At 44.0% G+C, this 11,395-nt stretch overlaps 1 protein-coding gene across 1 annotated transcript in view; it reads right to left on the reverse strand.

The window, feature by feature from the left end:
• RIPOR2 (RHO family interacting cell polarization regulator 2) overlaps nt 1-3,249 on the reverse strand; it is a 93,532-nt gene extending 90,283 nt beyond the window's left edge. The window contains 2 exon segments of the mRNA XM_025216424.1: nt 2,277-2,304; nt 3,204-3,249. Of these exon segments, the coding sequence (XP_025072209.1) occupies nt 2,277-2,304; nt 3,204-3,218 (43 nt within the window). The 5' untranslated portion in view covers nt 3,219-3,249.
• Nucleotides 3,250-11,395: the final 8,146 nt, after the last annotated feature.

Here is an 11,395-nt window from a genome sequence, read left to right on the forward strand (position 1 = left end):
ATGAACAGTAGCAATGGGCTAATCCAATCAATGCAATGACAGAAATGGTAGCATTCTCAGGGATAATGAAGAAAAGATAGAAATGTTCACTAAATATTTCTAGTCTATATTTGGGGAAAAAATCCAGGGGCTGGATTCCTATCATATAAGACAATGGAATACTTTCCATTTCTATCTTTCACAAACAGGATGTTTTAGAGCAGCTGCTGAAGTCAGAGATTTTTAAATCGTCAGATCCATGTAATTTAAGTCCAGCAGTTTTAACAGAGCTGGCCAAGAAGCATTCTAGATCATCACTAAGACTTGGAGCACTGGGGAAGTTCTGGAGGGCTAGATGGGAATGTCTGTCCTGCCTCCAGGAATGTCTGTTCCTGTGGGTGTGAGCAAGATGCATACCCTGCCCATTAGCTGTGCACACACCAATGCCAGACCTAAGTGCTCCCTTGTGCTGCACTCAAGCTTATTGCATAGTCTTACTCACAGGGCTAAAAGATTGAGCACCACTGACCTTAATAGCTCTACTGAAAAGAGAATTGCATTATTACTGTACTTCTTCACAGGCCTTCTTCAGCTCTGTGGTAGAGCTGCTGTAGTGGAACCATGCTATCGGTTCCTCTGATTGACTGGTGCTGCTCTGTCTCTTCTCTGTGAACTGGAAGGGTGCCCAAGAACCTGGCTCATACCTCCTACCTGAAACTACCCACTCAGTGTTTGTGACCGGGGCAGATCCAGAGCGAGTGCACTGGTGCCGTTGCTCTCCCCTTTGATTCCTGCTCCACCTGAAATCTACCCGATACTTTCTAAACTCTTCATTTCACCGATGTTAATGACTCTGTCTCCTTTTTAATAGTCTTGATGATCCACTAATCAAGCTAGCATTTTATTCTATAATTCTATAGTCTGTTAGCTGCTCCTGGTAATGTAGTTCCTATTTCACAGCCTTGCAGACTCTTTTTAACTCATTGCAATAGCATTGTATTTGTTTTTGCATCAGTCTTAGACTGAATAATGCAGCCCTTGGCCCCAGGCATATTAGTAAAGCTTCTAGTTCCTTTTTACCTGGAGAAAAATGTGTTGTGTTATATGTGATGATATAGCTGTGGTGGGCACCTCACCATGTGCCCACCACCCTTTTCAAAATCCTAGATCTGGCCAGGGGAATAACCTCAATGTCACACTGAATGGATTTAGCAAATGCTTAGGGGAAAAAAGCAGACCATTCCAAGTTTACTAACAAATCTATTTGGGGAAAAAGGATTGGGGTGGAGGGAACAACATAGAATGAGCTTCTAATCCATAAAGTATGGAAACTTGGTTCTAACGTGGTGGGTTCAAATCATATTACAGCCACAAACAGAGTGGTGAAGGGAAATCTCTGAAAGGGATGATTGTTCTGCCTCTGAAAGAGGCAACCCTTCTACAGATAAGTCATCAATGCCAGAAATGACTTATCTGTGGGGCCCAAAAGGATTCAGAAGAGCTACAGTTTTAACTTCAGAATGCATGACACTACATGAAATTGCAGACATATGTTTTTGACTACTACACCTCTGCCCCTATTTCATATCCGTATCAAAATCCTTCTCAGTGACTATGGAGCCTAGAACACATTGTCCAGAATGGATCATAGGTGCTTTTGAAAGCTTTACCCAGATGAATATGCACATTGAATCACAGCAATGAGCTATCCCAGTGTCTCTCAAGTTTTTGAACTTGAGGCACTCTTTAGTGGACTCAGGGCCCCCCCTCCGCAACTTTTGTGAATTGAGTGGCACACCATTTCAAAAACGCTTTTATATATTACAGTGCTTACTTCCTTGCAGAGGGGGCAGGTGGAGGGGGTAGGGGGCCAGCCAGGCAGAGGAAAGCCTGAGTCTGTGCTTATCTGCTTAACTCACAACCTTAAGGCACCTTTCAAAGGATCGCACATCACCCTAGTTGAGAATTGCTGATCTGTCCTGTAACCAGTAGTATGTGCCAGTTGCCTCAAAGGAAGTTGTAAGAAATTGCAGGTGTTGGTTATGGAGTAGCTTGTCCTGGGGAAAGCTTCTTCCCCAACCTTAATAGTTAGAAATTATCTGAGAGTTTATAATTCCTTCCAGGCTGCACAAGCTGAATTTTATGCCACATGATCATAGTTTTCAGATACAAGCTATAAACCTTGTCAGCAAAGTACCCTTACTGTCAGTTGATTTGCCCAGTGTCATTCCCTTCTTTGCTATGATTGTTACAGACTACTTTCATAGAAATGAAAATGCATGGATAAATGTCCTTACCTCTCTTTTCTGCAAATATCTGCCACCTCTGGATAAAAAATATATCACAGGTTAAGAAGCAGGGGTGTATTTGTGGGAAATGCATGACCTATTAATAGGCTGTACACATCATGGACACAAGGATTTTAAAATGTGCTCTCCCTTTCTGTTTAGTCTTTGCTCAGGCTAAAATATCTGGGTTTTGCCCCCTTCTAAAATTTCCCATCAAAGGCAAGCTTTGCTTTACTACAGTTGCTGAAACAGTGCTGCAAGTGCATTTAGAAGTTAGAAGTCTTGGGGCTCTGCCTACAAAAATGTTTGTGTTTTTTCAGGTAGAGTCAATAGTAACTCCTTCCAGAGAGCAAGTGCCTGCAGAAGCAGGTAATTATTTTCCAAGGCAATATAGTATAGCAGGAAGAGGCACAACAAGACACTACCATGTCTTGATTCTCCTGAGCCTCCACTGTGCGTAATCACTCATATTAATGAGTGCCAAGTGATCCCTTCTGATTTAGTAGCCTTTACACTCCCCTGGCATGGCAGCAAATGACTGCCCAAGGTGTAAGGAGCATCGGGCTCACAGTGTCCATCACTGACCCTGGTCCTTCACAGTTGCTTTACAAAGTGCAGCCAGATGAGAGGATACTTTTTTACACATTGTTCCCCCTTGTCTTTCTCTTCTAAATTAACCTCCCTATGGTGGAACCCATCTGCCTATTCAGTATGAATCTCAGTCACTATATTTACACCCAGAATGCCTCGTTCCCATTGTTTCATAGAAAGTAAGGAAGTCTGCTAATGCTTGTCCCTCCGTGAGTCCCAGTGAGTCAGTGGAGAACTTTAGTCAGCAGAGGACTTCAACTTTTCCCAAATAATTAGAGCACAAACTAAAAACCTGTCTTCACTCTATACAGGAAAAAGATTGTGTGTAATAAAAAGACTCTTTACCTTCACAGAAGACATCTGTTTCTCCAGGTATGGTTAGATCTTCTTGTAGGTCCTGCTGCATTGTGGCCACAACTCAGCTAAAGGTAGCCGTTACAGAGCTGAATGCTTGAGGTAGTTTCTATGCTATAAGAGGACTATTTCCTTTCACCAGTTTCCTTAAACATTTTAGCAGTGACAGCTTCCGCATCTGCACTTACGAAAACAGCCTCATTCATATGAATAAGCCTTCTTGTTTTTATTCATGTGCTTTGAGATTGGGTTTGAGGTAGGGTGTTTCTTAATGCTGAGAGAGGAAGAAGCTAGAGGGGAGACATAGACAGGACTGGCTCAGAATGCAGGATGCATTTTCAGCCTGGCTGGAGTGAATACTGTTCCAAAACAACAATGTCAAGCAGAGATGTTATTTCAAAGAAGAGTGTGGGGTTGTTTTGCATATGAATGTGAGTCTTTGCTGGTGGTAGGGTAGAGTCAGGGAGCAATTCCCATTCATCTTTCTATAGAAAAGTTCAGCTTCCTGACAAGGACAATTCAACTCAAGTACTTCTTCAGTGTCCTGGTTTCAGTGAGAAGCTTCTTAGTTTAGCATGTTAACAGCAACAGTATTTTTTTTTCTTTCTTTTGAAAAGGAAAATTTGTGGATTTACATATAGGTAACACTAAGCTCAGTTGTGATCTCAGTAACAAGAACCTAGTAACAAGAAGGCATTGGTGGCTGCTCAGGGTATATGGCTTTTTCTGTTTTTGCTCCCCTAAGTCATCACTTTGGGTACATCACCAACCTAAAGCATTACATTTTGTGTAGCTCTAAACTGCTGATCAAAATCAGAATGCCTATCAAGCCTAAAGTCAAAAAAGAAAAAGACATCTCATTTACATTTGAACATCAGGAATATTATTTTAATACCAAATCAGCCCTGCTGACTTTTCCAATTGCTTACTTCTGCAACATATTGCTTTTTTCAGTGGCCAATGTTTTGGAATGATTAAATCAAGGCGGTTCACTCTTGTTAAATGTTTTGTTGTCTGTAGGATTCTCATGCCTAGGAACTATCTGCTTGCTAGACTTTTGAGTCTACCATTCAAAGGCTTACATTTCTGCTCAAGTTTCTACTGACGTCATCTATTCATTAGAATAAAAGCGTGTGTGTGTGGGGTGGGGGTACTGGAACCTGAGAAAATTACTCTCCCATTTTTATTTGTTTTTTTTGTTGGGGTTTTGTTTTGTATTTTGGTTTTTGGGGGGTGGGGCTTGGGTTGGGGTTTTTTTTGCTATTAGTGCACGTTGTTCCTGCAAGGAGAATGAATCCCATTTGACATCTGCCTATTGATTGATGTCAAACTGGACTGAGATTTCCTCAGGGAAGGGACTGCTTCTAATGTGTTGGTACAGTGCCTAGCACAATGGGGCCTAATCTCCTATCCCAGCTGGGGCCGCTACATACTACTGTGATATAAATAATTGGAAAGAGAATAAGAAGTGACAAAAGGAGAAGAGGCAGTTTTCTGGGAAGACAACAAGAAGGACAGAGGAAGATGGGATTAGGAACAATAGGAGTCATGAATTATGAAAAGGGAAAGTGATAGGTGAACAGAAAAAGGAGGTGGAGAGGGGAGGGATGAAGTGGGAAAGAATCAGTCCAGAGGGAAGGGAAGCCTGAAGAAATCAACCTCTTCAAGTGCCATCCAAAGAACAGATAAAAGTTGAGGAAGAAGTAGGAGCTATTGGAGTCTCCTGTTGGAGACTCAAGTAACATTGGGCAAGTATGAATAGGAGTGTCACTTGCAAGTCAGGCAAACCGTGGCAGAACTAGAGTGCGGTGTTTGGGGCAGTTGTCCTGGGCACCAGCTTGGGGAGTAGGCGACAGAAAAAAATGGCTGTTGCTGAAGCTATACAGTCACACTGGCAGCAGTCATGACAACAAAAGGTTGCTGCTACCCCTGTGTGTGGCAGCTGCCCAGGGCATCAACCATGTCATTATGCCTCTGAAGGGAAGTGACTCTTCCATGCTAGTTGGCACCAGTGAGGCCTCATTTAGAGTACTGCATTCAGTTTTGGGCACTGTACTTCAAGAAAGAGGTGGACAAATTAAAGTCAAATGGAAAGTAATGAGAAGGATTAAAGGTCTGGGAAAGACAACATCAGCAAAGACAGAAAGAACTGGGATCATTTAGTTTGGGGAGTAGAAGACTGACGCTAGGTACAGATATTCAAAAAGCCTGAGGCAGAATCAATCTAAGTTATGCAGTTTTCTGTCAGTGGCGTAGTTTAGATTGGTTGTGAACAAAACACACATTCACCCTTTGGTGGAGGTGGGGATTGGAGAGCAAATCTTAGACCAGGTTCTGCCATTTATAAGCCAGTTTTGTGCGCCAAACTTCTGTTCTGTTATGGGGATAGACTGGTTTCCGATCCCTTACACTGGTAAAAGTGTAGTGTCGGTACTTGGGATACCCCTGAAGGGGTATGTGATAACAGTTCTCAAATACATGAAGGGTGGCTATACAGAGGATGGTTACTGACTGTTCCCAGTGACTGCAGGGGACAGGACAAGAACAATGGTCTTAAATTGCAGCAAGGGACTTTTAGGTTGGCTATTAGAAAGAACTTTGTCATAGTGATGGTGGTTAAGGATTGCAATAAATTATTTTAGAGAAGTGGTATAATCTCCATCTTTGGGTATTTTTAAGAGCAGGTTAGGCAAACACTTATCTAGAATAGATACAGATAATTCTGCCTTGAGTGGGAGGTGGACTAGATGGCTTCCTAAGGTCCCTTCCAGCCTTGCTTGTTCTATAATTCTGTGGATGGGAAAGCCCCAAAAATAAGTGAAAAGGGGGAGGAATCAGGACAGAGGAATAAAAGAAAGGTAGTGTCATATTTCCATTAAAATATTTCCTTCCCAGAGCCACACCAGGACTTAAGATTTAAATCCTCCATCTATAGTGACCTCTGCCTTATCTCCTTTGACTGTTATGAAGGGAATCCTGAACCTGACAGAATCAGTGGCAAAAATCTCATTGATTTCATCTAGGCCAGGATTTTACCCAATGAGGACCAATGCTGGGCAAAATCAGCTTACATTTTAAACCCATTATGAGGTGTTTTGAGCACCTCATAATGCTGCCATTCATGGAGACATGGGATATTTGAAACTCACAGCTGGCATGGAAGGAGTAGAGGAAAAAGGACAAAACACACATTATAAAAAAGATGCTAACTTCCATGTTCTGTCCTGTCATTGCGGCTCATTTGTAAATTGAGCACAGAAAACTTTAGCCATTTAGCAAAGTTTCTGAAACACTAAGGAACAGGGAAGGCTGTCTTGGTTATTGTGGCACTTCCCTTTTGTACTTCATTTCCCCTAGGACTTGAAGTTATTTCCTTGTGCACTGTGTTCAGTCAGCCCATCTAGATGCCTGTTACCTTGACAGCCCTTTTTAATCTTTTATTTCCAGGAATTAAAAGGCATCAAAAGCTGTTTTCTCTCTAGAAAACAACTGTCACCCGAATGAACACACAAACTAGACTGGTGGTGAATGGTAATGACTCACCCGTCTCTGCAAATGCATAAAGAACAGCCTCTTTGATTCATTCCCTTTCGCTATACTGCCTCTCCCTGAATGACAGGCTCACCTACCACCACACTAGCTTGTGAAGCTGCTGGAGGAAATCTGTCTTGAAAGGAAAAGGAGACCACTTTATTTAAAACTGAACAGTTTAACCTGCAAAAATGATCTATATTCTGGTGGCCAGAGTTGGTTTTCCCTTCTCTCTGCTCTCTCTCTGATTTGTGCTTGGAGGTTGGTATTTCTCTAAGTGTTCAACCTCCTGATCTCAAGCCTCCAAGAAGCTGACCCCCCTACTTTGACACCACCTCCTTTTTTTCTCTTCCCCTCCTGCCCATTACGCAAGAAGGGCTTAATCTCTCTCTCAGTGAAATAAATAGTGCTACTTTTCTTTCCAACTGTTGGTTAAGTCAGCCACTCCAAACAGAATCGAATGCAGTTTCTGCAAGGCTCTTGTTCTTTTTATATAACCACATCTGATGATTGTTATCACAAAATGTTACCGCCCATCCTCTAAGAGCATGTAAACAAAAACTGGAGGGCAGCAAGGTAGCAAAAACAAGGGTGGAGAGTGTGGACGGGGCAAGAAACAAGTACTCTGAGCCAGCTTTCAAAATAGCTTATGTGAAGCAATATTAGACTTTATATGAAATGTTTTCCTTTGTTGTTTCCTCTGCAGCCTATGGAAGAAGATGTCTATCTTGTTGACCTCTGTGAGATTTTATACTAATGCCACAGGAGGAACTAGGTAGTCATATCACACTGTAATTAAGATCTCCCTTGGGGCCACTATATTGAGATACTTCCCCTCTATGCAGCATTGGTAAGGCCACAGCTGGAGTACTGTATCCAGTTTTGGGCACCGCACTTCAAGTAGGATGCAGATAACCTTGAGAGGGTCTAGAGGAGGGCTGCTCGTATGGTTAGAGGGCTGCAGATAAGGCCCTACGAGGAGAGATTAAGGGACCTGGATCTCTTCAGCTGCCGCAAGAGAAGGCTGAGAGGTGCTCTTGTGGCCATCTACAAATTCATCGGGGTGGGGGAGCAAGGAATAGGAGATGATCTGTTCACCAGGGCGCCCCTTGGAATAACCAGGAACAATGGCCACAAACTGATAAAGAGCAGATTTAGATTGGATATCAGGAAGAACTTCTCCACAGTAAGGGTTACCAGAATCTGGAATGGGCTTCCAAGGGAGGTGGTGCTCTCCCCTACCTTGGGGGTCTTCAAGAGGAGACTGGACAAGCATCTGGCTGGGGTCATCTGACCCCAGTGCTCTTTCCTGCCCAGGGCAGGGGGTCGGACTTGATGATCTACTGAGGTCCCTTCCTGAGGTTGTTGATAACTCAGGGGACCCCATCTCATCACAAAATCATGTTTAGTGTCATACTAGGTAACTTATTTTCTAACATGATGCATTTTTACAGCATAGACAAGGTCAGGTGCTTTCAGCATAATCATTCAGGCTCTCAGGAGGCACTTTTCCATCTGTGTGTGCATGGCTGTTCCTCCTGGGGAGATTTTAGCCTCTTTTACAGTAGACCTATGTCATGACAGTCACATTGTGAAGAACGAATTTTTTGTCCTATTTTGGCTTTGTGAAACCCAGGATTCAGAATCAATGCTGGAAACACAGATGAAGAAACATTGGCATTTCTGATTCTTAGATACTTTGTTGTTATCTCAAAATCAGGACAAGAAGTTGAAATAAAGAAATTAATTAGACCTCAGCAGAGCTAATTGGACTGTCCACAGCACCACCCTGTAGCTACGCTCTTTCTGCATGTATGGAACTGGATGGTGTGTTTCAGTCCAGAGTCCCCTGGAACAGTAAATTAATGGTAAAGACACATATTCCCTAGAGTAATGAGCTCAGCTTCCATGCTGGCTGGTACTCACGCCTTTAGGAATGAGTGACACCTCTCCAGTGCATGCGGTGCGCATCCAGCCTTCTGCTGTTGTATGAGACAGGTGCCAATCAAGTTGTAGGTACTATAAGACTATATAAAGTCTTTAAGACAGAAACCATCTTCTTGTATGTGTTTGTACAGTGCAGGATAGTGTACACTTTGTAAAGTGTGCTGTGCACAATGAGGTCCTCTTCCCTGGGTAGGTGCTAGCAGGGTGTGAGATGTTCCTCTTTTAAGGAACAGCCACATGCATCCGGCAATGTGTCCTCCGCTTCCCCTGTGTCTTCTATATTGTGAGGCAGCACAGCCAACACTACTCCTGTAGTCCCTGTACTACTGTTCTGTAGTCCCTGGGTGTCTTCATGAGCTAAGAGCAAAGTATCATTGCTGAGTCCAATCTGGAACCCAAAGTGGAAAGGATCCAATTAAAAAAAATTAAATGAACTGGTTTTCCTGTTCATCTGGTTAAAATGCACTGCTAAATAACACCGCTAAGATGTTTCCAGAAAGAAGCAAAACTATAGCTTGTGTGGTTCGGGGTACTGTAACATTTTCTGCCATGGCCCTTGCTAGATCAGAGAGAGGTAGAAATTCAAGAGCCTGTAAAGCAGGTGTAAACCGTAGCTCTCCATTTGGGTGGTCTCATAAGATGAAGATTTGCTTCAGACTTTTAAAATGTATTTTATGGCCCTGAAAATAACCCACAGAAATGCTATTAGTGTGACAAGCGTATAGATTTGGGCAAGGAGGGCTGTGGGAGGCAACCTTTCTAGCAGGTGTGCCATAAATTAGCCCCATATCCCTGAGACCTAGTGAGCAAATTGATCACTGGGGGTTGGGGGTCCCCTAGGAGCAGGTGGGGGATCATTCTGCTTGTTCCACTCACCCTCCTGGCCCCCAGATATGCTATATAGTACAGTGCTGTGCTGCCCAGCTCCTTTGGCAGATACACTGCTTAGTGGGGCACGGCCCATGCTGGGCCACAAGAGCTGGGCAGTGCAGCACTGCACTGAGCAATATGCCTGGTGAGAGAGGGGAACATCATTGTGCTTACCCCACTCACCCCCAACCCCCCAAGTACACTCCTTAGCATAGCACTCTACTGCACAGCTCCTGTGGCCCAGCAGGGGCAGTGCAAGCCTTCCTCTGCTGCTGCAAAGACTCCAGGGGATGGCGAGGGGATATCCTGGTGCCCACTCCTCATCAGCAGCTGGAGGGGGTGCCCTGCTTGCCCTGCTCTAGTTACACTGCTGTTGCACCCTCCCCAAGGGCCACTCTGATCCCCTTCCCCTACCTAATCTGCTGCTCTGCTTTCTGCTTCCTGCCCTACCTGCTGCCATGTTGCCTGGCCCCTCCCTGATCTGCTGCAGGCCACACAGAGCCTGCCTGTGCCACTTGTGACGCAAATACCACCCCTGAACTAAATCATCCAGCACAGCAAACAATGCATAGTCATGGTTGTGCTGTGGCCTGGGGTTATGACTTCCAACTGAGTCTGCTCCCCAAGTGCTAGGGGATAAAAGTAGAAATCACAATAACTAATAGCCATTGTTTCTTGGAACTGGATTGAACTTCAGAGAGTGACAAACTGGATTCAGGATTATTAGTCATGTTTATTACAGTAGCCCCTAAAGACACACAGAGTCTAGAGATCTGTAATGCCATCTAAATAGACAACACAGAGCAAATGTCCTGTTGGTTACATTTTTGTTGTTTGGAGGTTCGGAAAGATGGACTTGGGAAGGGACAAGCTACAAAGAAAACTAAGTGGGGGAAGGGGAAAGGGAGAGAAGTGAAGGAGACCATGAAAGAACAGAGGGATCAGAGGAAGGAGCGGGGAAGGATGCATCCCCACATGCAGGGGTGTGCACTTGCAGTGGCAAAAAAAGTAGTGGCACAAATTTGTACCACTACTTTTTGCTGCTGCTCACGCCCCTGCACATGCACTTTGGTGTGCAGCAAAATGCCCCACTTTGGAGAAGCTGCCATTTCCCTGCTCCTCCTGGCCCCGGGCATGCTGGAGGAACTGAGGTGGAACTAGAGGGGAGATGCTCTGGCAAGCAGCCAGAGTCTCCTGGCAGGACCAACCCTCTGTGTCTGCTGGTGCATGCTCCTGTGGCGTACGATGGATGCAGCACTTTTTTCACAGCTTTTTTTTTCTTTTTCTTTTTGCTACCAGGATTTCCTAGTAGCAAATTTTGCCCCTGTGCTGCAAATTTGCAGCACAGGGCATGTTTTAGCATGCTGGGTGTGCAGTTTGTGGCACTACAAAGAGGTTTGTGGTGCCACAAACCACACATACCTGCACATCTGGATCCAGCCGAAAAGGCCAAGGTGAGAGACTGAAGAAAAGACAAGAGAGATAGGACAGGAATGAAGCAAAGAGCCAGTCAGCATGGGAGAGAGAACAGCCACTCAAAATGTTGAGCATCCTTGCACTGAATATTCTTCCGATTTCAGATCTTTTGCTCATAACATCCTCTTTTGAAACTTGAGAAACAAACCACATTTGAAGGTAACAGGAGACTCAGGTTATGTACATGTGAAGATATTCTGAAGTTCAGCACCTGATTAAAGTTGAGCCTGGCAGACTTTTGTTTTTGCCAGCTTCTTGAACTATTTTGCAGTCCCAAAATGTCTTTTCCCATCATTTTAAATTAATTTCTGACAAGGGCTATTCAGTTAAAAAGGCACTGTTTTCTAGTGAAAAAAAAA

Source organism: Alligator sinensis, unplaced genomic scaffold (assembly GCF_000455745.1).
Source record: "Alligator sinensis unplaced genomic scaffold, ASM45574v1 scaffold969_1, whole genome shotgun sequence".
Classification (NCBI taxonomy): domain Eukaryota; kingdom Metazoa; phylum Chordata; order Crocodylia; family Alligatoridae; genus Alligator; species Alligator sinensis.